The sequence below is a fragment of the Hyperolius riggenbachi genome, chromosome 10 (assembly GCF_040937935.1).
Source record: "Hyperolius riggenbachi isolate aHypRig1 chromosome 10, aHypRig1.pri, whole genome shotgun sequence".
In the NCBI taxonomy this organism is placed as follows: domain Eukaryota; kingdom Metazoa; phylum Chordata; class Amphibia; order Anura; family Hyperoliidae; genus Hyperolius; species Hyperolius riggenbachi.
This window is the reverse complement of record NC_090655.1, coordinates 250,557,270-250,584,750: the sequence shown is the minus strand read 5'-3', so window position 1 is coordinate 250,584,750 and position 27,481 is coordinate 250,557,270. Positions and strand designations below refer to the sequence as shown.

Sequence of the window (27,481 nt, the reverse complement as noted above, 5' to 3'; positions counted from 1 at the left end):
GTCTCAGAACAGTATCATTTCAATGGTAGGTTTATTTTAACAGTGGCAGATAGCACATCAAAAGGAAAATCGAAAAAATAACCTTAAATAAAAGATAGCAACTGATTTGCATTTCATTGAGTGAAATCAGTTTTTGAACCCTCTAACAATAAAAGACTTAATACTTAGTGGAAAAACCCTTGTTTGCAAGCACAGAGGTCAAACGTTTCTTGTAATTGATGACCAAGTTTGCACACATTTTAGGAGGAATTTTGGTCCACTCCTCTTTGCAGATCATCTCTAAATCCCTAAGGTTTCGAGGCTGTCTCTGTGCAACTCTGAGCTTGAGCTCCCTCCATAGGTTTTCTATTGGATTAAGGTCCGGAGACTGACTAGGCCACTCCATGACCTTAATGTGCTTCTTCTTGAGCCACTCCTTTGTTGCCTTTGCTGTATGTTTTGGGTCATTGTCATGCTGGAACACCCATCCACGACCCATTTTCAGTTTCCTGGCAGAGGGAAGGAGGTTGTCGTTCAGGATTTCACGATACATGGCTCCGTCCATTTTCCCGTTAATGCGATTAAGTTGTCCTGTGCCCTTAGCAGAAAAACACCCCCAAAGCAAAATGTTTCCACCCCCATGCTTGATGGTGGGGACGGTGTTTTGGGGTCATAGGCAGCATTTTTCTTCCTCCAAACACAGCGAGTTGAGTTAATGCCAAAGAGCTCTATTTTGGTCTCATCAGACCACAGCACCTTCTCCCAGTCACTCACAGAATCATTCAGGTGTTCATTGGCAAACTTCAGACGGGCCTGCACATGTGCCTTCTTGAGCAGGGGGACCTTGCGAGCCCTGCAGGATTTTAATCCATTGCAGTGTAATGTGTTTCCAATGGTTTTCTTGGTGACTGTGGTCCCTGCTAATTTGAGGTAATTCACTAACTCCTCCCGTGTAGTTCTAGGATGCTTTTTCACCTTTCTCAGAACCATTGACACCCCACGAGGTGAGATCTTGCGTGGAGCCCCAGAGCGAGGTCGATTGATGGTCATTTTGTGCTCCTTCCATTTTCGAACAATCGCACCAACAGTTGTCACCTTCTCTCCCAGCTTCTTGCTAATGGTTTTGTAGCCCATTCCAGCCTTGTGCAGGTCTACAATTTTGTCTCTGACATCCTTGGACAGCTCTTTGGTCTTTCCCATGTTGGAGAGTTTGGAGTGTGCTTGATTGATTGATTCTGTGGACAGGTGTCTTTTATACAGGTGACTAGTTAAGACAGGTGTCCTTAATGAGGGTGACTAATTGAGCAGAAGTGTCTAACCACTCTGTGGGAGCCAGAACTCTTAATGGTTGGTAGGGGTTCAAAAACTTATTTCACTCAATGAAATGCAAATCAGTTGCTATCTTTTATTTAAGGTTATTTTTTCGATTTTCCTTTTGATGTGCTATCTGCCACTGTTAAAATAAACCTACCATTGAAATGATACTGTTCTGAGACTTTTCATTTCTTTGTCATTGGACAAACTTACAAAATCAGTGAGGGGTTAAATAATTCTTTCCTCCACTGTATATACTGGGTGCTGGTCACTTCTCTGGTGTCTGCCATTGCGATCACTACGTGGAAGCACTCAGACCATATTGTCAGAATCTGTGTTATCTCTGTTATACTTCAGACTAGTTCCAGGGTGTTGATGATTACGGAGCTCACACCCAAGACTAGGAATACTGTGTATTTTCTGTGTTATACTTCAGAGTAGTTCCAGGGTGTTGATGACTACGGAGCTCACACCCAAGACTAGGAATACTGTGTATTTTCTGTGTTATACTTCAGACTAGTTCAAGGGTGTTGATGACTACGGAGCTCACACCCAAGATTAGGAATAAGCTTTACCATCCTGTTATACTTCAGACTAGTTCCAGGGTGTTGATGATTACGGAACTCACACCCAAGACTAGGAATACTGTGTATTTTCTGTGTTATACTTCAGACTAGTTCAAGGGTGTTGATGACTACGGAGCTCACACCCAAGATTAGGAATAAGCTTTACCATCCTGTTATACTTCAGACTAGTTCCAGGGTGTTGATGACTACGGAGCTCACACCCAAGATTAGGAATTAGCTTTACCATCCTGTTATACTTCAGACTAGTTCCGGGGTGTTGATGATCTTGGAGCTCACACCTATAGACTAGACATTGTTGATTATTTGTTACGGCCTTCTGCTTTCCTGACCTCTCTTCTGATCTCTGATTTGGTACCACGCTATATCTGATACTCCGTTGCCAAACCTTGCTTGCCTTAGGACTCTGATTCAGTCTCTTCCCTCTGTATCTCATCTGTCTGTCTGTTGCCGACCTGGCTTGTCCGACCTCGAGAACTATCTCCTCTGTTTAGAGATAGTTCACAGATCTGTCAGTGACACTCCACCATTGGTGTCACTCACACTCTGGTCCTTCCCACTCTCAGCCTGACTCCTCCCCTTGGGGAGCCTCAGGCCATTGGAAGGAGCTTGTTCTTGGGCAGTATCTCTTACTGCCTTGCACCCTCGATACGGGTGCTCTCCTCAAAGTATTACTGTTGCACCAAACACTCATCTTACTCAGGTGTCCAGAGGTTAGAGATATATCTGATTATCGGTGATACTGCAGATCATCAATAATCGGGTATATATCTGTATTCTCGGTGATACTGCAGATCACCGATAATCAGATCCTCTCTGTGTTACATCGATCGTTACACTGTTAAGATAGATCGCCGGGTTCGGTACCAAAGACAAACCCGAGGTAGATTCACGGGGAGACCTGTTACTATCACCTCATCTTCCTCATCTCCTTCTCCTCCATAGGACGAGCCGATGCAGATCGGACATTCCAAGTTGTCTGAGGTAGAGAAAAATCGGAGACGAGCAGAGAGGCTCTGCTTATACTGTGCAGAGAAGGGCCATGTGGTACAGAATTGCCCCATGAAGGCGGAAAACTGTGCCACCTAGGTGTAGCTAGAGGTACTACCCTAGACGAGCCTGTGTTACATTACTTCTCCCGTGTTCTATTACCTCGGAGGATCGAGTTTTTCCCACCCAGGCATTCATAGATTCGGGTTCAGCAGCCAATTTCATAGATTATGCTTTCGCTATGAGATTGGGTGTTCCCTTTGTTTCTTTGGACAGACAGATTTTTGTTACTGCAGTAGATGACTCTCCACTGCAGGGAAAACAACCTCTGTCTCAAACTCCTGTATTGTTATGTCAGGTGGGGGTGCTGCACCGGGAGCAAATACAGTTTTTTGTACTCAAGATGGTCACTTCCACCGTGATCCTTGGTATGCCATGGTTGCAAAAGCATTCTCCTCAGATTGACTGGAGTTCCGGGCAGCTATTAAGCTTGTCCGCCTACTGTCATCATCATTGTTTGGAGAAAGTGACTATTTGCGTTACCAAGGTGCAAATGGAAGGATTGCCCGCACCATATTCTGACTTTACCGATGTCTTTTGTACCAAAGCGGCAGACAAACTTCCTCCACATAGAAGTTTCGACTGTCCCATTGAGTTGAGACCAGGTTGTATGCCCCCTAGAGGCCATTTATATAACCTTTCTGGTCCTGAAAATCTTGCTATGCAGGATTATATTAAAGAAAACTTGGCCAAAGGGTTCATCCGTCCTTCAAAGTCTCCGGCCGGAGCAGGTTTCTTTTTTGTAAAGAAGAAGGACGGTGGGCTACGGCCAAGTATTGATTACAGAGGGCTAAACAAGATCACTATAAAGAATCGTTACCCACTCCCTTTAATAGATGACTTGTTCTCCCAGGTTACTGATTCACGTATCTTCTCCAAGCTCGACCTACGGGGAGCATACAACCTGGTACGCATAAGGGAGGGTGATGAATGGAAGACGGCGTTCAACACACCCGACGGGCACTACGAGTACCTGGTCATGCCCTTCGGGTTGTGTAACGCTGCCGCCGTCTTCCAGGAATTGATTAATGAGGTCTTCAGAGAGGTCTTAGGGCGGTTCGTCTTGGTTTACTTGGACGACATACTTATATTCTCTCCCAATTTGGCTGGACACAGGGAGCATGTTAAGTTCGTCTTGAGAAAATTAAGGCAGAACTCTTTATATGCTAAGTTAGAGAAATGTCTCTTTGAAGTGTCCAAGGTCCCCTTTTTGGGTTACATTATTTCTACCACCGGACTCTCCATGGATCCCAAAAAAGTATCCGCTGTGCTAGAGTGGCCACAACCTTTAGGGCTGAAGGCACTCCAGAAGTTCCTTGGCTTTGACAACTATTATAGAACATTTATCAAGGGATTTTCTTCTGTGGTGTCACCTCTCACGGAACTTACCAAAAAAGCGGCAGACACTTATAATTGGTCAGCCGAAGCGCATACTGCCTTCTCATCATTGAAAGAGTTGTTTTGTTCAGCCCCCATTTTGCGGCATGTTGATGTCTCCTTTCCTTTCATAGTGGAGGTGGATGCATCAGAGGTTGGGGTTGGGGCTGTACTGTCTCAACACTCCGGTCTGCAGGGCAGACTGCATCCCTGTGCATTTTTCTCTCAGAAGTTTTTTCCCGCCGAGAGAAATTATGATATTGGAAACCGAGAGCTGTTGGCCATCAAACTCGCATTTGAGGAATGGCGCCATTGGCTCGAAGGGGCAGAACATACGATCACGGTCTATACGGACCACAAGAATTTAGAATATATTGAGGGGGCTAAGAGACTTAGTCCCCGACAAGCCCGATGGTCCTTATTCTTTTCGAGATTCAGATTTATCATTACCTACAAGCCAGGAAATAAAAACAGCAAGGCAGATGCTCTATCTAGATGTTTTGAGCCTGAGACAGTGCAGCCACCAACCCCAGAGAACATCCTGCCTGAGAAAGTTGTCTTAGAAACCACCGACACATGGGAGGATTGGTTGTCTACTTTGGGTCCCTATCAACAGGACATTCCCGAGAGGAAACCAGATGGGGTGCTGTTTGTGCAGCTGCATTATCATTTACAACTGACAAGACAAGACAAATAACATTTATATTGCGCTTTTCTCCTTGCGGACTCAAAGCGCCGGAGCAGAACTGCTACAGTTGTTTCATGCACATAAGAATGCAGGACATCCTGGGGTGGCTAGAACGCAGGATTTACTAGCTAGATGTGTCTGGTGGCCGTCTCTGGTCTCAGATTGTAAAGAGTTCGTTAGAGATTGTTCAGTCTGTGCCAGAAGTAAACCGTCCAGACAGGCTCCAGCGGGCATGCTTCAGTCATTGCCGGTGCCTGAGCAACCATGGACTCCTCTGTCCATGGACTTTGTGGGCGAACTCCCTAGATCTGAGGGTAAAACTGTCATATACGTGGTAGTCGACAGGTTCAGCAAAATGGCTAACTTTATTCTTCTGGACGGACTCCCCTCAGCTCAGGAACTGGCAGATCTCTTCATCCAGCACATTTTTCAGTTGCATGGGATACCAGAAAATGTGGTGTCAGATAGGGGAGACGGAAGCAGGAGATTTGGGCGCATGAGACAAGTGGACAAAAAGGGCGCCCCATTCACTCCCATTATAAATATCGTTTAATGGGCGCCGAACAGGGAAAAAAAGGTGCCGGAGATTAACGTTTTACAAACGGCGCCCGGAGATTTTTAAGGTTTTATAACTGTTTGTGATGATTTAACTTTACAAAATGAGCCCGTGACGAATAACGTTTATAAAGATACTAAATCACTATTTCTAAAACATTTCTAAAACATTATTATCCACCTAAAAAAATTATTTACATTTTTTTATTTACATTTTTTATTTATTAATGTTTGTAAAACATTATTATCCATAGGGGGTCTTAGGTTTAGGCACTACCAGGGGGGTCTTAGGTTTAGGCACCAACAGGGGGGTCTTAGGTTTAGGCACCACCAGGGGGGTCTTAGGTTTAGGCACCACCAGGGGGTCTTAGGTTTAGGCACCAACAGGGGGGTCTTAGGTTTAGGCGGGGGTCTTAGGTTTAGGCACCAACAGGGGGGTCTTAGGTTTAGGCACCAACAGGGGGGTCTTAGGTTTAGGCACCAACAGGGGGTCTAGGGGTTAGGGATAGGTACAGGGAGGGTTTTTAATAAACATAAATATAACTTTCAGTTTAGAAACAGGGAAGATTAACGTTTTAAGGATTGCCGATCTCATACACATTATTTAATGATTTATAAATTCTTAAAACACTATTTGTAAACGAAATTCTACACAATATTTCTATAAACGATAATACTGCTTATCGTTTACACCTCGCGCCCTTTTTTCCCGACGCCCTTTTTTGATGTACGCGTCCAATTCGTGTCCAGATTCTGGAGAGCATTTTGTCATCAGCAGGAATGAATCTGTCGTTTTCCTCCGGCTACCACCCACAGACCAATGGGCAAACCGAAAGGGTGAGCAGTTCCTTAGGTGCTATGTGGCTGATGCTCAGTTGGAATGGGCAAAATTCCTGCCGTATGCGGAATTTGCGCACAACAATTTAAAAAATACCTTGTCAGGCTTCTCTCCATTCCAGGTAGTGTCGGGGAGATCTCCTAAATTTTCCCCGTTACCGGTGATGTCCTCTTCTCTTCCAGCAATGGAAGATTGGCAGAGATCTTTTAGGGACATCTGGATTATAGTTAAAAGAAATCTGGAAAAGGCCTTTCTAACCCAGAAAAAGCAAGCGGATAAGAAGCGATCTATGGAATGGGAATTTGTTCCTGGGGACATGGTGTGGGTGTCTACTCGACATCTGGCATTGAAACAACCTTCGGCCAAGTTGGGTTCCAGATTTGTAGGCCCATACCCCGTTTCCAAAAAGTTCAAAGATGTGACATATGTAATTGCACTGCCTGCTAGTTTGAGAGGTACAAAATCATTCCATGTGTCTTTGTTGAAACCGGCTGTGCATGTGGATTCCTCTCCCCCCCCCCTGTGGTGACTGATGGTGAACCGGAGTATGAAATTATGAAAATTTTGGATTCTCGCTGGGTGCGCAACTCGGTTCAATATTTGGTTCATTGGAAGGGGTATGGGCCTGAGGAGAGATCTTGGGTGCCGGGTCATCGTATGCATGCTAAGGAGTTGAGACGGGAGTTTCATAGATGGTATCCTGAAAAACCATGTAGGACGTGTCCGGAGTCCACGCCTCAAGGGGGGGGGGGGGGGGTACTGTCACAAATAGTGGGGCAGCTGCGGCGAACAGCGCCGTCACCGCAGCTGCCTCCGTGTCTCCTCCTGGCCACCTACCCATGCCTCGGGCGTCTAGAACGCTGAGGACGGGTCTGTCTGCTGCCCATAAGGCCGCTTTGACGCGTGCGCACGCACCTTTGCGACCTTTATGCGGTGAAGAGACGTCTCAGCTGACCTGCGGGTCGGCTGACGTCTCTCCATGCGCCCGATGCTGCGGATTGGCCGGGCGCAGGGGGGCGTGCCTCAAGGTCTCCTCGGGCTCTTAAGCCCGGAGGATTCACTCGCAACTTGTCTGCTGTTGCGATCACTTCGTGTTAGCGCTCAGACCTTAGTTAGATCTGGTGTGCTTTGATCCGGGAGGAAACCGGGGATTTCACACAGCTCCAGGATTTGTGCATTATTTATTGTATGATCTGTTTATGACTCTGGCTCGTTCTTGACTATTCTTACTCTTTAGTGATTCTGTACCTTTGCCTATCCTATCTAGTTACCGACTCTGCCTGAATCTCGTACCTCTCTCTGCTCTAGTGATTCTGTACTTTAGCCCATCTGATATTGCTGCCAAACTCTGCCTGTTAACCGTTACTTCTCTGCCTTCCGATTTTGTACTATATCTGCCTGGCTGTTACCGACCCGATTAGTCTGACTTCGCTACTCACCAGTGAGCCCTTGTCACTGGTGAGGTGTTCACTGTACTGACAGAGCCCAACAGCTCCTCTGGTGGGCTGTAGTCAAATCTGTCAGTATATACTGTATGCACCAATCACTACACTTAAATTACTATAAAGTGTGACTAAGGTCTCGATATTCTTCGTATTACTATATTTGCATTATTGGTGATTCTGCAGATCACCACATAATCAGATATAGTATCTGCATTATTGGTGATACTGCAGATCACCAAATAATCAGAACCTTGTACTTGCTGACACTTATCGTTACAGCGACATGTGACATGATGAGATAAAATGTGTATATATAGTACCAAACATATTAATAACCAGTCTGTTTTACTTGCTTTATTTTGTTGCCTAAAAGAGTTAATTTCTAGGCATTGAAGTGACAGCTTCTGTCCTGTCGGTAATTTGTCAGGAATGTAGTAAACCTCACTGATAAGCAGAGTACAGCCATAAAAGTTTTCCTTTCGGAATACAACTTCTGGGGGCAGGAAGAGATTTTTCTTACTCTGGGCCACTCAATAGGCTGCCCTGACTAGAGACAGTAAAATATTCAGCCTACTTTGTAAATGTTTAAATATAAAAGAAAACAATGGGATACTTAAACATGTCATATTTAGGAGTGGGAGGATAAATATAATTGTTTATCTCATCAGTTTATTTTCACCTCGGGTTCAGTTTAGAGTGTATCTGTAGTGAAAAAAGTGCTCCAAAATCCAGAGGAAATTCCCCATTGATCTGGTGGGAAAATTGCATGGTGTGTATCAGGGCCGGATTTCTGGAAAGGCCACTCAGGCCCGGACCTTTGCTGATTATTGTAGTATTTTTTATTGTCATTTTTATTATTAATATATTTTGAACCTGAAGTCGCTCAATCCATATCAGAAATATCAGAAATTCAGAGTGGAGAGTTCGGTCTCTGCTTCATGGAGAGGAACACTTGGCGACCATGGACCTCAATGATGCGTAATTGTATATCCCTCAGGAGCACCAGAAGTTCCTAAGGTTAGCAGTAAAGTCGTGCACAGGGACCCAACATTATCAGTTCCAGGCCCTGCCATGCAGCATTGCAGCAGCACTCTGTATCTTTACGAAGGTCCTGGCAGAGGTGATAAAGTCACTAAAACTGCAGGGAGTTGCAGTCTTTCCCTACTTAGACTTCCTGATAATTTATGCGCAGACAGAGGAATTAGTTCATTTGCACAGGGATCTGTATTATTGCAGGTGGGTTGGTAAACCATCCAAAGTCAGCATTGTCTCCAACTCAGGGATCAACTTTTCAGGGATTTTTTGACAGAAAACGAAATCCAAAAGTTGCAGGATGGAATCCGTCAGCTGTGCAAATCTCTGCAGAGCTCCCTAAGAATGATCCTGAAGGTCCCGAGGTTTCTCACAGCTTCGTTCCCAGCAGTAGAATGGGCACAATTGCACTGTCAAACATTACAAACTTAGTTGTTGCAGGTATGGGACAAGTCCTAAGACTCTGGACTCTCATGTCCCTACCAGAGATGGTGAGAGTCTAAAATGTTGGACGGAGTCAGACAACCTGGTTCAGGGAAGCGTGTGGTGTCAGGAAGAACCAGTAAAAATATACACAGATGCCACAGTACTTCACATACTAGACCCTTGAAGTTTTTGAGTTCCATTTTAGCATTTTCCTGGACAGGCTAGAAAAAGTCTCTTGTTAGGTACTCTAAAAGTACAGTGCTCAGCTCTCTCGATTTTGCTGGAAATACCTTTAGGAAAGGAGGGTTTGATTAAGGATTTCTTTAAAGTGGTTAGCAGGATTACACCCCTTGAACAGAAAATATTCCCTTAGTGGGATTTATTGGTTCAGATGCATTATCAAGAGAACCCTTTGAACCTATTTCAGACATAAAGATGAAACGATTGACTCTTAAAGTGAACCAGAGACGAAGCACCCTTATGTATTTTACCATAGAAATCAGTGGGAACATTAGAGAAAACATTTACCATGCTCTCTGTTCCATCCTCACTGCTAAAAGTGTCTGTTATCTAGCTGAGATAAGAATCCCGGACTGAGCATTGAGTCTGGCTTTGCTATAATGACTCAGCTATAATGATTCCTGAGCAAAGCCAGCAGGGGGCAGGCTTGGACTTGAAGACAGCAAAGAACACAGTCTCAGCTATAATTATTCTGTAGCAAAGCCAGACCGACTGCTTAGTCGGGATTCTTATCTTAGAGGTGATAACAGTCAGATTACACAGAGAACAATGTAACAAAGAGCAGATTAGGTGTTTACTGTCATGTTCCCACTGATTTATAAGGTAAAATACAAGAGGGTGCTTCATCTCTGGTTCTCTTTAAGCTGGTATTGCTGGTTGCAGTTACGTCAGCTACAAGGTTGGTGTAACAATCTTACCTTCCAGCAGGTGGAATCCTCTGGCGGCATCCCTCCGGGGTTGCCTTCCGGCTCGCGCGCAACTCAAAAGTCGCACCGCGCATGCGCGAGTGAGCCTTATAGGCTCAGGAGGAGACTCTAGATGACGGCAAGTGATGTCACTGGTGACATCACTAATTGGGGGTGGTTTTCTAGGGTTGCAGGATCGTACTTAAGTCCAGGGATTTAATTCACTCACTGGCCTTGATACTAATCAGTTTGCTGGTTCTTGGCCTAGGTAGCTTCCTTGAGCTACATCATATATGGTGGTACTCACCATATATACGTATGTACTCTAGTTAGTCAGTCGTTGTTTGATCATTGATAGCTGTAATTGTAATTTCTCGTAATATCCTCCTGATATTATTGAGTAGTATCTTTGTGTATTTATCTGTGTACCGACCTTTTGCCTGTCTTGACCGTGCTCCTGTCTAGCCCCTCTGTACGATAGTCATCTGACCTATGTTCTGACTCGGCTTGTTCCTGACTCTGCTACTGCCTGATCCTTGCAATACGACTGACATCTGATACCCGTGTATGACCCTACTCGAATTTGACTACGATTAAGCTTAACGATTTTGTACCTTGACATTGTAACTTGTGCACAAGTTCAGACCGGTCCTTGTACTGTGATTGTGAATTATCTGTACGTTATCTCGTCACGCACCAGCGTGATAGCTGGGTTATCTTCAGGCTCTGTCAGGCAAAGATCTTTTCCTTTCAGTCTTTCCTAACATAATTGTTTTCAGGTTGGATCCAAACTATCTTCTGTAACAATTGGGTGCTGCAACTCAGACGTCTGATTATTAGGTGATCTGCAGTATCACCAATAATACAGACATTATACCTGATTATGTGGTGATCTGCAGAATCACCAACAATGCAAGTATAAACTTGTAAAAACAAAACAGAGGACAACGAGAGCCCAATAGTGCAATATTGTCTGGTAAGCTCAATATATAAAATAATGTCAAAGGTTCTTATAGTTTCAAAGGTGGGTTACCATCAGGCAACCACTTGACAGGCAGGTGGGGAGTATTAGTACCTGACCCCACTCAGGTATAAAAGTTGCTCTCTGTAGATAGGAAAATGGGGAAAGAACCCCTCCACCAGGGGTGGACTCAATAGTGCTGTAATATGTACGAACAGAGGCGCCAAGCAGGGTAAAACAATGTTCTAAAATGATAAAAAGAGGGAAGTCGAGTTGGACTTATGGACCAGTTTTATATGCTCCTATACTGCCTGATGAAGCGGGACTGTTGACCGCGAAACGCATTGCGATTTTATGGAGTTGTGAATAAATTGTATATATTTTTACTCTGCATTTGAGTATATGTCCACTACCAGAGGGAGGTAAGTCCATCTCAACTTCCCTCTTTTTATCATTTTTAGAACATTGTTTTACTCTGCTTGGCGCCTCTGTTCGTACATATTACAGCAATAATGCAAGTATAGCTAGCAACAGTACTGTCAGAGGAGCTGGTGGAAACTAAGAATAATAATGAGTGCTCACCAGAGAAGCTAATGAGCACAAGGTAACAACAAGGCTAGGCCTCACCAGAGGAGCTGGTGGGCACTAAGTGTGAATAACGCTAGACCTCAGCAGAGGGGCTGGTGGGTACTAGCTGCAACAGAGCTGGTAAGGTACTATCAGACACGGTAACTGTATAGTTTGGCAAGACCTTACCAGAGGAGCTGGTAAGGTACTATCAGTAACAAGTGACTGTATAGTTTGACCAGACCCTACCAGAGGAGCTGGCAAAGTACTAACAATCACGATAACTGTATAGTTTGGCTAGACCTTACCAGAGGAGCTGGTAAGGTACTTTCAGTACCCGTGACTGTAACTTTAACAAAATCTCACCAGAGGAGCTGGTGGGCAAACAATCAAAAGAGCACCTCACCAGTGGCAAGGGCCCACTGGTGAGCAGAGAGGCCAGACAGACAAGGCTCGGCAACAGAGAGGCAACACAGCACAGAAACGCGAGGCAGAAGAGAAACGAGCAACCAGGCAGAGGCCCAGCAACAAGTCAGACAGGCAGAAGCACAGAACCGACAAGCAAATGCAAAGGTCAGAGTATAGCCAGAATCATACACAGGAAATCAATAACAATATAACAATAGTCCTAGTCCTGTGCCAAATCCCCGGTTTCCTCCCAGACCAAAGCACACCGGAACCAGTCCAAGGTCTGAGCGCCAACACAAAGCACCCACGTCAGCAGACAACATCCAAATGAAGAACGAAGGCTTAAGAAGCAGAGGAAGGCTCTCTGCCGCACCCACCGCGGAATCAGCCAATCCGTGCGGCGAGAGTCACCCCTGAGGTCAGCTGACGCGCCTTCTATTAGCATAAAGATCCTGTCTCTGCGTGCACCCGCACGAGACAGAGACCCTATGAGCCCATGACAGACCCGTCCTCGGCGTGCTACATGCCGGAGGGGACACCAGCACGGAGGCAGCTGCGGCGACGGCGCTGTTCGCCGCAGCTGCCCCAAAGATTGTTACATCTTCTGAGGTGGTATCCGATTTCCATAGGTATATACTGTACATAATATTGTCCTGCCATCATTCTGGCCGAATCCCTCTTTTCAGAAAGAAGAAGAGTGTCACTGTTTAGATGTCAGAACTGCAACGGCTACTTATCTTGACAGAATTAGAGAGTTCAGGAAAACAAGTCAGCTGTTTGTACTATTTTCTGCATAGTGTACTGGTTAAGGGCTCTGCCTTTGACATGGGAGACCAGGGTTCAGATCCTGGCTGGGGTCAGTATCTATTCAGTAAGGTGTCCTTGGGCAAGACTTCCTAACACTGCAGGTTGGCTCCTTGAGCTGGCCCTTAGTGGCTGCAGCTCTTGGGCGCTTTGAGTCCAACAGAAGAAAAGCTATACAAATGTTAGTATTATTGTTAGGATTATTTATGGAAAGAACAGAAGGTGCAGCCTCAGAACTGATGGATATACCAGGCGATAGCGTTAGCATAAGAAGGTTACTCCCCCTGTTCAGGTAAGGGCTCCTTAGCTACCTCTTGGGCTGAAAGGGCCGGGGACATTGTACAGCAAACCTGCCAGGCAGCGACATCGACAAGTCCATCTACGTTTGTGAAACATCACAGTGTGGATATCCTGTCTCAAAAAAACCTATCATTTGGCAGAAAAGTGTTTCAGGCTGTGGTCCCTCCCTAGATGGTGTAAGTATTACAGTGGGTTGCAAAGGTTGGGCAACCTTGTTAATCGTCATGATTTTCCTGTATAAATCGTTGGTTGTTACAATAAAAATATTGTAACGGTTGGGTGTAGCAACTCAAATGTCTGATTATTAGGTGATCTGCAGTATCACCAATAATGCAGACACTATGGCCTCAATTCACTAAGCTTATCTCCTGTCTTTAATAACTCTTCTAGAGTTGTCACCATGGTGATAAGGCATGTAGTATTCAGGAAACATTTTACCTCAGGCAAACCTAAAGTTAACTCTTCTGTCTTTAAGTTAACTCTAATCCTTAAAATAATTCCAGAGTTAAAGACAGACTGTTCATTAACTGCGTGTGAAAATAACTACAGAGGAGGTAAATTAACTACAGAAGAGGTAACGTAAGGAATGAAGAGATAAGATAACTCTCTCACTATGTGGAGGTAAGTTTTCTCTTGCCTTATTATCTCCAGCATGATCTTAGTGAATTGAGGCCATTACCTGATTATGTGGTGATCTGCAGAATCACCAATAATACTGGTATAGTTAGCAAAGATACTGTGTGAATAGTGCTTGGTGCAACCGTAACTCAATAGTTTAGCTAGACCTTACCAGAGGAGCTGGCAAGGTACTATCAGTACAAGAGACTGTATAGTTTGACCAGACCTTTCCAGAGGATCTGGAAAGGTACTAACAGTGAGAGTACAGAAACAGTATAACTAGTCCTTACCAGAGGAGCTGGCAAGGTACCAGCAGTGTAAGTGACTGTCTAGTTTAATCCGACCTTTCCAGAGGGGCTGGAAAGGTACTAACAGTGAAAGTACAGAAATAGTATAACTAGTCTTTACCAGAGGAGCTGGCAAGGTACTAGCAGTGTAAATGACTGTATAGTTTAACCAGACCTTTCCAGAGGAGCTGGTAAGTTACTATCAGTCACTGTAAGGAAGATTAGCATCACCTCACCAGAAGAGCTGGTGGGTATATAAATATAACACCTCACCAGTGGCAAGGGCCCACTGGTGAGTAGAGAGGTCAGGCAGGCAAGGTTCGGCAACAGAGAGGTATATCAGTACAGAATCGTAAGGCAGAAGAGTAGTGAGTAATCAGGCAGAGGTTCAGCAACTAGTCAGATAGGCAGAGGTACAGAAACGATAAGCAAATGCAAGGTCAGAGTATAGCCAGAATCATACACAGGTAATCAATAATAACAATATGACAATAATCCTAGTCTTGTGTGAAATCCCTGGTTTCCTCCCAGATCAAAGCACACCAGAACTAGTCTAAGGTCTGAGCGCTAACACAAAGTATTCACGACAGCACACAACTTGCGAATGAAAAATGAAGGGTTATGAAGCAGAGGAAGGCTCTCAGCCGCTCCCACCTCGGAATCAGCCAATCCGAGTGGCGAAAGTCACCTCTGACGTCAGCCAACCAGCAGGTCAGCTGACGCACCTTCTACCCGCATAAAGGTCCTGTCTCCGCGCGCGCGAGACAGAGACCCTATGAACAGGAGACAGCACCGTTCCCGGCGGGCTAGACGCCGACGGAACGGATGAGGCCTGAGTACAGGAAAGAAAGGCGGCTGCGGATACACCCTGCGTGTCTGCAGCCGCCATGTCAGCAGTCGTTACAAATATCAGTTAAATATATCTTATAGGAGACACATACAGTGATATTTGAGAAGTGAAATGAAGTTTATTGCATTTACAGAAAGTGCACAATAATGGTTTAAATAAAATTAGGCAGGTGCATAAAGTTGGGCACTGTTCTTATTTTATTCATTCCAAAACCTTTAGAACTAATTATTGGAACTCAAATTGGCCTTGTAAGCTCAGTGACCCACTGACCTACACACACAGGTCAATCCAATTATGAGAAAGAGTATTTAAGTTTCCCTCCTCTTTTAATTTTCTCTGAAGAGTAGTAACATAGGGGTTTCAAAACAACTCTCAAATGACCTGAAGACAAAGATTGTTCACCATCAAGGTTTAGGGGAAGGATGCAGAAAGTTGTCTCAGAGATTTCAGCTGGTTGTTTCCACAGTTTGGAACATATTGAAGAAATGGAAGACCACAGGCTCAGTTCAAGTTAAGGCTTGAAGTGGCAGACAAAGAAAAATCTCAGATAGACAGAAGCAGAGTTGCTCAACTCCGAATTCAGGTGAAATCCGGATAGTTACTATCCGGATTTCACCCAATAAACCTGGGCAGGGGGTCAAGCTTACCTATCTAATGTCTTCTTCGGTCCGTCCCTCAGTGCCTCCCATGATGTGGACCACGCGCATCACGTGACTACAAACACTTCCTCCTTCAACCCGGAAGGAGGAAGTGTTTGTAATCACGTGACCGCTGCGTGGACTGCATCGTAGGAGGCGCCGAGGGACGGACCGAAGAAGACATCAGATAGGTAAGCTTGACCCCTCCGCCCATACCGCACAGGTTTACTGGGTAAAATCTGGATAGCAACTATCCGGGTTTCACCCGATTTCGGAGTTGAGCAACTCTGGGCAGAAGAAACAAATGGTGAAAACAGTCAAAGTCAACCCACAGACCAGCACCAAAGACCTAGAACATCTTATTGCTGCAGATGGAGTCACTGTGCGTCGTTCACTCATTCAGCGCACTTTACACAAGGAGATTCTGTATGTGAGGGTGATGCAGAGGAAGCCTTTTCTCCACCCACAGCACAAACAGAGCCGCTTGAGGCATATGGAGCACTGTCTATAGCCCTACCCTATCTTGCTCACTTTTCTGGAATGTATGTTGTAGATGGAGGATGTCTGTCAGATCACAGTTTCAGCTGTCTTGGTGTTGGTCGCCCTCTTGTCTCAGGTTTCACTCTTTGGTTACTTTTTTGATGAACTGAGGAGGAGGAAGCATGGCGCCTTTTATAATGCCCTTGTGTTAGTGTTTCCACAAAAGGAGGTTGGACACACCTCTCCTAATGGTATCCCGTATGCTGGCAAGAAACAGCGTGTCCGGTGAGTCTAACAGGTGCTTTTTTGATCAAGAAAAACTATGAAATTTCCTGAAATGTTTGATCTGTTGGCCATAGTGAAAAATGAAGGGCTGACTCCGACTCTGACTCCAACTCCTCAGTTTATAAAACTACTATCCCAACTCCAGGTACCCAAAATTGCTCCGACTCCTTAGTCTAATTTTTACATAGGCTATGGATTTGGTTCAAAAATCATGTGACTCTGACTCCTCAGTTTATTGGAAACACCGACTCCAACTCCAGGTACCCAAAATTGCTCCGGATCCTTGACTCCAAATCCACAGCCCTGGAAAAATGATTATGTATTTGTAGACACAAATGAATAGTGAATGATGACTGGTTTGATTTTTCAAATTATATGATCAATCAAGAAAATGAATTGAGCTTAACCACTTGCCGACCGCCCTCAGCCGATGGGCGGCGGCAAAGTGGCCCGCAGAATGGCCGCAATATGGCGATTGGCGGCGGCTCATTCTGCGCTGTCCTGCCGGGAATCACGCTCTCTTTGCGCGCGCATCCGCTGGCAATAGGCTCCGCTCACCCGCGACGTCAACCCGCCGGCCGTTTGGAAGCGCCGGCGGGTTGTTAACCCCCAATCTGCCACAATACAAACGTATAATACGCTTTGTATTGTATACAAAGCGTATTATACAGGCTGCCTCCTGCCCTGGTGGTCCCAGTGATCGAGGGACCACCAGGGCAGGCTGCAGCCCTCCCTGTGTGCACCCAATCACACTGATCTAACCTCCCCTGCCCTCAGATCGCCCACAGCACTCCTCAGGGCCTCAGGGCCTTCTCCTTAACATGGGTCTAGTCAAAAAGAATGTATTGCGAATGTATTGGTCTACGCACCCAATACATCACATGCCCATGTTCTCTGCTGCCATGTCCAAGTCACGATTTGAGAACATCCTGCGTTTCCTGCACTTCAGTGCCAATACAACCTGTCATCTAAGAGGCCACCCTGCTTATGACCGGTTCCACAAAATTCGGCCCCTCATAGACCACCTGTCATCAAAATTTGCCGATGCTTATACCCCTGAACAGGCATTTTGAGGCATTTGGTTTCCAGACTACTCCTCACGGTTTTGGGCTCCTAAAATGCCATGGCAGTATAGGAACCCCACAAGTGACCCCATTTTAGAAAGAAGACACCCCAAGGTATTCCGTTAGGTGTATGATGAGTTCATAGAAGATTTTATTTTTTGTCACAAGTTAGTGGAAAATGACACTTTGTGAAAAATAAAAAATCAATTTCCGCTAACTTGTGACAAAAAAAAAAATCTTCTATGAGCTCACCATATTCCTAACGGAATACCTTGGGGTGTCTTCTTTCTAAAATGGGGTGACTTGTGGGGTTCCTATACTGCCCTAGCATTTTAGGGACCCTAAACCGTTAATAGTCTAGAAACCAAATGCCTCAAAATGACCTGTGAATAGGACGTTGGGCCCCTTAGCGCACCTAAGCTGCAAAAAAGTGTCATGTGGTATTGCCGTACTCAGGAGAAGTAGTATAATGTGTTTTGGGGTGTATTTTTACACATACCCATGCTGGGTGGGAGAAATATCTCTGTAAATGACAATTTTTTTGATATTTTTTTTTACACACAATTGTCCATTTACAGAGATATTTCTCCCACCCAGCATGGGTATGTATAAAAATACACCCCAAAACACATTATACTACTTCTCCTGAGTATGGAGATACCACATGTGTGGCACTTTTTTGCAGCCTAGGTTTTTGCAGCCTTTAGGTTTTACAGGGGTGCTTACAATTTAGCACCCCCCAAAATGCCAGGACAGTAAACACGCCCCACAAATGACCCCATTTTGGAAAGTAGAGACCCCAAGGTATTCAGAGAGGGGCATGGTGAGTCCATGGCAGATTTCTTTTTTTTTTTTTGTCACAAGTTAGCAGAAATGGAAACTTTTTTTTGTTTTATTTTTGTTTCAAAGTCTCATTTTCCGCTAACTTGTGACAAAAAATAAAATCTTCTATGAACTCACCATGCCTGTTAGTGAATACTTTGGGTTGTCTTCTTTCCAAAATGGGGTCATTTGGGGGGTATTTATACTATCCTGGAATTTTAGCACCTCATGAAACATGACAGGTGCTTAGAAAAGTCAAGAGATGCTTCAAAATGGGAAAATTCACTTTTGGCACCATAGTTTGTAAACGCTATAACTTTTACCCAAACCAATAAATATACACTTATTGGATTTTTTTTATCAAAGACATGTAGCAGAATAAATTTGGACAAAAATGTATATAGAAATTTTACTTTATTTGAAAAGTGTCAGCACAGAAACTTAAACAAATCATTTTTTTTTTACAAAATTCATGTATTTTTTTATGAATATAATAAAAACTAAAAATCACAGCAGCAATCAAATAGCACCAAAAGAAAGCTGTATTAGGGACAAGAAAAGGAGGGAAAATTAATTTAGGTGGTAGGTTGTATGACCGAGCAATAAACCGTGAAAGCTGCAGTGGTCTGAATGGAAAAAAAGGCTCTGGTCCTTAAGGGGTAGAAAGACTGTGGTCCTCAAGTGGTTAAAACAACTAAAGAAAATGATTGTATGGTGTATGGCCACCTTTAGTTTAGAGGGTGTAAACTGTGAAGCAGGTGGTTTTGGTGCACGAAGCTTACCGCCACGCGGCAAAACTAAGCGCCACATAGCAGCAATGTAACGCAACGGGGGGCGTGTAAGGGTAATTCGGAGCTCTGGCAGTTGCCGGACCCCAAATTACATAATAGTATTTCACGCCGCTGGGTAGTTTAGTGGCAGCAGGGAGAGAACATCATAGGGCTCGCCCTGCGCCCAACTCACCGGCAGTTGTTACACCCCGAATTACATCTCCCTCCAAGTTGCGACAACTCGAAGAATAGTATTTAACGCCGCCAGGGAGATTAGCAGCAGCAGGGAGAGAACAGCATACGGCTCACCCTGCGCCCAACTCTCTGGTGATGCTTGCGTATGTACTGGGGTGGTGTTTTGTAAAACGCACAGCCGTCTGTGTTGCAGAACAAGGCCATATGGTTAGGCCCTTATTATTGTGTGATAAATGTATACATTGTGTGTCATGTATGAAATATTATCTGTAAAAAAAACCTGAGCAGCATGTTCACATGTAAGTAATGTATGTAAGTTAGTGACTGTTGTAAATAAATTTTAGTAGGTGGGTGAATAGTGGGGGTGGTCTAACTTTCTAGGGGTGTGGACTGTGGGGAAGTTGTGACATCATAAGCAGTCGTCCTCCAGGCCCACAGTGTGGAATGAGCTTTAATAAATGAGTATGTACAAATCTTGTATTACCCTCACTAAGGGCAGCCGTTCTTATTCTCATATCGAGACCGGCATTGGGGTGTTACATCGCACCTATTACACCCCGATGCACTTGCAGAGAATCTACCCCGTGAAACGCAATGTACTGCATGCTTTAGAAACTGCAATAGAGCAGGGTCTATGGCACATATATGGTGGTATTGCCCGGTAGTAAGGGACTTCTGGGTTGAGGTTGTCTCAGCTTTGCCCTTGAACGGACCATCTTAACAGATCCCTTGATGTTAATACTGGGGGATTAGCCACCTGGTTGGAAGATTCCCCCACACAGATTAGCTCAGCATATAGCAAAGGCAGCCAGGCTACATATCGCAAAGCAGCAGCAGCAGCCTACTCTATTGATGGAAGCAGCTGAAGGCATAGTAACTGACATCCTTATTTCTGTTAATTGTCATTGACATGTTCAAGGTGTTCACAGAGACCTGGCAACCCTGGGCTGCATATATGGCAATGCAGAGCTCCAATCATTAGCTCTTGCTCCTGAACAGTGCCTAGCATACTTATAATGTGTTCCTCATTACCTGTAGGGGTCTTGGACCCTATACTCTGCAATATGCACTATGATCCCGATTCTGTGCTCCCAAGTTTATTTTATACTGTTTTGATGTAAACTTACCTTTCAATTTAATGTAATGTATTCTGATGGGTTTAATTGCACAGGCCTTATATTGTGGGGTGTCTGATATGCTTGCTGTTAAGAATTATTAACTCTTTAATAAAACTCTTTGAAATTAATAAACAAGTATGTATATGTATGAGGATATATATAGTCTGGACTCCCACAGTGCTGATAATCCTCTGTGTAATATCCCTCTACAGATACCAGCTTCCTTTGTAGATTACATGACCACCTTACTGAACATGGATGAGAACCAAAGTTACATGGCTGAGAGGATATTAGACCTCACCCTGGAGATCATCTACCTGCTGACTGGAGAGAATCATAAGATAGTGAAAGAGAGATCTGGAGAGCTACTGATGCCCAGAAGTCATCTCCATGGCCCGTCCCCCATCACAGAGTCCCCACCTCGCTCCCTGACACCAGAGAGGAACAAGAAGGCGATTCTAGAGGTCATCCACAAGATGATGGAGCTGCTGACAGGAGAGGTGAGCAGTGCTGGGAATTATGGGAGATTATTCAGTAACAGCAAGGGGTGTGTCTAGATGGTGACTATATCATTGTGTGTGTGAGGTTCCTAAAAAGGTGTCAGGATGTCACTATCTATTTCTCCATGCAGGAGTGGCAGTATATAGAAGGACACAGGGACCTCTACAAGGACACCATGATGGAGAATCAGCCTCCCCTCACATCACCGGGTAAGAGGAGACTTTCATTTCCAGGGATGTTTAAAAACTACCCGGGAGATAGCTAGATAGTTGCTATCCAGATATCTCCCAGGACGGCTGTGCGGGGGGGGGGTTAGGGTCAAGCTTACCTGTCTGACGTCTTCTAGGTATGTCCCTCGGCGCCTCCCACGATGCGCTCCACGCAGCGGTCACGTGGGTACAAACACTTCCCCCTTCCGGGTTGAAGCAGGAAGTGTTTGTAATCACGTGACGCGCGTGGAGCGCATTGTGGGAGGCGCTGAGGGACATACCTAGAAGACGTCAGACAGGTAAGCTTGACCCTAACCCCCCCCCCGCACAGCCGTCCTGGGAGAAATCCGGATAGCAACTATCTGGCTATCTCCCGGGTCGTTTTAGAGCATCCCTGTTCATTTCTTGTAAAGAAATGAGAAGTATGGAGGGTCCATCTAGAGAATTGGTTCTCAAACTTTTTCAGCAGAGGGCACCCCTTGACAAAATTAGCAACTGAAATTCAATGTGGTTTAATAATTTGAATAGCAAATAACATGATAAACATCACATGAAGCAACAATAATATGTCCTCTTTAGTTACACAGCAGTTAGGCACCTAAAATACACCTAAAACAACATACACTCAGTAACATTCACCTAAAACAACACACAGGCCACACCCCCAGGTAATAATTACTCTAATCCATGCACCCTTAAAATGTTCACCATGCACCCCTAATAACTTGCACCTTGCACTCCTAATAACTTGCACCTTGCACCCCTAATAGCTTGCACTCTGCACATTGCACCCCTAATAGCTTGCACTCTGCACCTTGCGCCCCTAATAACTTGCACTCTGCACCTTGCACCCCTAATAACTTGCACTCTGCACCTTGCACCCCTAATAGCTTGCACTCTGCACCTTGCACCCCTAATAGCTTGCACTCTGCACCTTGCACCCCTAATAGCTTGCAATACCTTGCACTCTGCACCTTGCACTCTGCACCTTGTACCCATGATAGCTTGCAGTCTGCACCTTGCACCCCAATAGCTTGCACTCTGCACCTTGTACCCCTAATAGCTTGCACTCTGCACCTTGCACCCCTAATAGCTTGCACTCTGCACCTTGCACCCCTAATAGCTTGCACTCTGCACCTTGCACCCCTAATAGCTTGCACTCTGCATTTTGTACCCCTAATAGCTTGCACTCTGCACCTTGCACCCCTAATTGCTTGCACTCTGCACCTTGCATCCCTAATAGCTTGCACTCTGCACCTTGCACCCCTAATAGCTTGCACTCTGCACCTTGCACTCCTAATAGCTTGCACTCTGCACCTTGTACCCCTAATAGCTTGCACTCTGCACATTGTACCCCTAATAGCTTGCACTCTGCACCTTGCACCCCTAATAGCTTGCACTCTGCACCTTGCACCCCTAATAGCTTGCACTCTGCACCTTGCACCCCTAATAGCTTGCACTCTGCACCTTGCACCCCTAATAGCTTGCACTCTGCACCTTGCACTCCTAATAGCTTGCACTCTGCACCTTGTACCCCTAATAGCTTGCACTCTGCACCTTGCACCCCTAATAGCTTGCACTCTGCACCTCTATCAGAGCGCTGCACATAATTCCAAATGCCACTATAGTATCCCTCCTCAGTCCCACACCAACCATGTAACATAGCTTGAGGAGGGGGACGCTGCACATGAGGGGGAGTAATTGGAAAGGTGGATATTCCGGGGCAGCCAGCATTAGTGAAAAAAAACAAAATGGCCGCTCACAATATAGGATGGAGAGGGAAAGCTGGATATTTCCAAAGTTACTTTTATGGAAATGACCCTTTATATGTCGGCTTTCTCTCCTATTCTAACACTAACTTTCCCCCATTTAACACCTAACACTAACCTCCAACTCCAATCCCAACATTCCCATTCACTCTTATTGCTGCTAAACAAGTTTGGCTACAGTAGTATGTATATGTAGCTGAAGTCCATTCCAAATGGAGCACAGTCCTTGCCACTTCCCTCACCGCTACAACCACTCGGACACCAAATTTAAGATCAGCCATATGACTACTGAGAGATAGATGAGTGCTGCTTTCCTGCACCAAAATCCAGGTCCACCGTCATGTTAGTGTAATTATTGGTCATGCAGATCTTGGTCGTAACTAGGACCAGACCAGAAGATCAATGATCTGTGCATGCCGATCGCTTTCAAGGTTTAAAGGACAACTGAAGTGAGAAGACTATAGAGGTTGCCATGCTTGTTTCCTTTTAAACAATACCAGTTGCCTGGCAGCCCTGCTGGTCTGTATGGATACAGAAGTGTCTGATTAACACCAGAAACAAACATGTAGCTGATCTGTCAGATCTGACAATAATTTCTTGCGCATTTCTCTATGTTTTCCTTCAGTCCTTCAAGAGTTCAGGTCCAGAAAGTCCTTAGAGTTCCACCTGCAGGTGAGTCTGGGAACTGCACAGCTCCGAGCAAGAGGAGAGACATCTGCTTGTAGACAGTGGAAGTCCTCACCAAAGTTTCTTAGTGCTGCCACCAGCAGGATTACACATGCACAAGTCATGACAGACTGTAGGCTATGGGTAGTCAAGCTGCAACAGGCACCCCATGCACCAAAAAAAGTGTAGATCCCCATCACCTGATAAACAAACAGAGACAATGTATTGAATCAGGGTGTGTGTGTTTCCTACAGATGGATTCAGTAACAGAAACCCACCAGAGAGATATACAGGTCCTCTTTATTCCAGGGACTGTCCACAGGAAGATCCCACCATCCTCCACCATTATCAGGTATGTGGGGCTGAGGATCTACAACTCAAAAAGTGACTTAAATTCTACAAGATTATATTTTTCTATGCAGTTAGATTATTAATGCTCTACTTTTCACGATGTCAATTTATATATTTTTATATTTTAGGACAAACAACTGATTGTTATAAAAGTTGAACAAGAGACACATATGACAAGTGATCAGCAGTCGATGGAGGAGGACAATTTAATTTGGACAAAACAGGAGGAAACTTGTAAGCCTCTCAGTCAAGGTTTATGTGAATAGTTTTTAAGAAGCTCTAAATTATAATTTCATATTATCACAGCTTATCATACAGGCATTTGGTTTTGCCCCCTAATTCTGACCAGATGACCTTCATAAACATATCTCCCCAAACTCGTAATATGTCTAGCAAATGAGGAGGAGATACTGTACACCATACGAAAGGCCCACCTCTATTCCTCAGTATAACATCATAGTACCAACAAATGAGAAGGAGATACTGCACACCATATGAAAGGCCCATCTCCATTCCTCAGTATAACATCATAGTACCAACAAATGAGGAGGAGATACTGCACACCATATGAAAGGCCCATCTCCATTCCTCAGTATAACATCATAGTACCAACAAATGAGGAGGAGATACTGTACACCATATGAAAGGTCCATCTCCATTCCTCAGTATAACATCATAGTACCAACAAATGAGGAGGAGATACTGTACACCATATGAAAGGTCCATCTCCATTCCTCAATATAACATCATAGCACCAACAAATGAGGAGGATATACTGTACACCATATGAAAGGACAATCTCCATTCCTCAGTATTGGAGCTTGTTCGTAGGTATACACAAGGTTGTCCCCTCCAGTCCTCCAATGACCTTTGCATCACCACCCCACACATTCCCCACTCCCATGCGCGCCTGCAGGATTTCTCAAGAGCCGTCCCCACCCTCTAAAACTCCCTTCCTACGCCCATCAAACTTGCTCCCTCCTTCAACACATTTACGCAAGCCCTCAAAACCTACCTCTTTAAGATGGCCTACCCATCCCCTACCACACCGTAACTCTATACTAAATATTTATTTCACAGTCGTACCTGGGGCCTGATTCACAAAGCGGTGCTAACAGTTAGCACGCGAGTGAAAACCCCTTTATCACGCCTAAACTCAGTTTAGGCATGATAAGAAGAAACTCGCGCGAATTTTCCGCTCGCAAACTTTTGCGCGCGCGCAGCACCTGGCGCTTCGCACGAAGCTCCCGTTAAGCCCTATGGGACTTTGCGCGCGCACGCGCGAGTTAGAGCACAAAGCGGTGATAACTTTGCTAGTGCAAAGGTTATCACGCCTAAAGTCTTTTAGGCGTGATAACTGAGTTATCACCGCTTTGTGAATCGAGCCCCTAGTGTGCACATCCCGCTTCCCTTAGATTGTAAGCCTCTGGCAGGTTCCTCCCTTCCCTGGTGTAATCTACAGGATTGTGTGCTCCTTTCCTATGACAGCCTGTATGTGTATTACTGGGCCTACCTAACCAGCCCATAATCGCATGATCATGTATCTTGTACCGTTTTTCCCTTGTATAACTTTGTTCTATGTTGTATAACCTTGTCATGTCTGTCATTCTTGTATAGTATATATTTATTGTCCAGTGCTGCGTAATATGTTGGTGCTTTATAAATACAATATATAATAATAATAATAACAAATGAGGAGGAGATACTGTACACCATATGAAAGGCCCATCTCCTTACCTCAGTATAACATCACAGCACCAACAAATGAGGAGGAGATACTGTACACCATATGAAAGGCCCATCTCCATTCCTCAGTATAACATCACAGTACCAACAAATGAGGAGGAGATACTGTACACCATATGAAAGGCCCATCTCCATTCCTCAGTATAACATCATAGTACCAACAAATGAGGAGGAGATACTGTACACCATATGAAAGGCCCATCTCCATTCCTCAGTATAGCCTCATAGTGCCAACAAATGAGGAGGAGATACTGTACACCATATGAAAGGTCCATCTCCATTCCTCAGTATAACATCATAGCACCAACAAATGAGGAGGAGATACTGTACACCATATGAAAGGCCCATCTCCATTCCTCAGTATAGCCTCATAGTGCCAACAAATGAGGAGGAGATACTGTACACCATATGAAAGGTCCATCTCCATTCCTCAGTATAACATCATAGTACCAACAAATGAGGAGGAGATACTGTACACCATATGAAAGGCCCATCTCCATTCCTCAGTATAACATCATAGCACCAACAAATGAGGAGGAGATACTGTACACCATATGAAAGGTCCATCTCCATTCCTCAGTATAACATCATAGCACCAACAAATGAGGAGGAGATACTGTACACCATATGAAAGGTCCATCTCCATTCCTCAGTATAACATCATAGCACCAACAAATGAGGAGGAGATACTGTACACCATATGAAAGGCCCATCTCCATTCCTCAGTATAACACCATAGTACCAACAAATGAGGAGGAGATACTGTACACCATATGAAAGGTCCATCTCCATTCCTCAGTATAACATCATAGCACCAACAAATGAGGAGGAGATACTGTACACCATATGAAAGGTCCATCTCCATTCCTCAGTATAACATCATAGCACCAACAAATGAGGAGGAGATACTGTACACCATATGAAATGCCCATCTCCATTCCTCAGTATAACACCATAGTACCAACAAATGGGGAGGAGATACTGTACACCATATGAAAGGTCCATCTCCATTCCTCAGTATAACATCATAGCACCAACAAATGAGGAGGAGATACTGTACACCATATGAAAGGTCCATCTCCATTCCTCAGTATAACATCATAGCACCAACAAATGAGGAGGAGATACTGTACACCATATGAAAGGTCCATCTCCATTCCTCAGTATAACATCATAGCACCAACAAATGAGGAGGAGATACTGTACACCATATGAAAGGCCCATCTCCATTCCTCAGTATAGCCTCATAGTGCCAACAAATGAGGAGGAGATACTGTACACCATATGAAAGGCCCATCTCCATTCCTCAGTATAACACCATAGTACCAACAAATGAGGAGGAGATACTGTACACCATATGAAAGGTCCATCTCCATTCCTCAGTATAACATCATAGCACCAACAAATGAGGAGGAGATACTGTACACCATATGAAAGGTCCATCTCCATTCCTCAGTATAACATCATAGCACCAACAAATGAGGAGGAGATACTGTACACCATATGAAAGGCCCATCTCCATTCCTCAGTATAACACCATAGTACCAACAAATGGGGAGGAGATACTGTACACCATATGAAAGGTCCATCTCCATTCCTCAGTATAACATCATAGCACCAACAAATGAGGAGGAGATACTGTACACCATATGAAAGGCCCATCTCCATTCCTCAGTATAACACCATAGTACCAACAAATGGGGAGGAGATACTGTACACCATATGAAAGGTCCATCTCCATTCCTCAGTATAACATCATAGCACCAACAAATGAGGAGGAGATACTGTACACCATATGAAAGGTCCATCTCCATTCCTCAGTATAACATCATAGTACCAACAAATGGGGAGGAGATAC

At 44.7% G+C, this 27,481-nt stretch overlaps 1 protein-coding gene across 2 annotated transcripts in view; it reads left to right on the top strand.

Annotated features, from left to right (window-relative positions):
* The window catches only part of LOC137535250 (oocyte zinc finger protein XlCOF6-like), a 109,012-nt gene that overhangs the window by 5,193 nt on the left and 76,338 nt on the right, over window positions 1-27,481 (top strand). For both annotated transcript variants that reach the window (XM_068257063.1, XM_068257062.1), the window contains exons 2-4: window positions 20,594-20,881; window positions 21,013-21,091; window positions 23,781-23,878. In XM_068257063.1, the coding sequence (XP_068113164.1) occupies window positions 20,618-20,881; window positions 21,013-21,091; window positions 23,781-23,878 (441 nt within the window). In that variant the 5' untranslated portion in view covers window positions 20,594-20,617. The remainder of the gene's footprint in view (window positions 1-20,593; window positions 20,882-21,012; window positions 21,092-23,780; window positions 23,879-27,481) is intronic.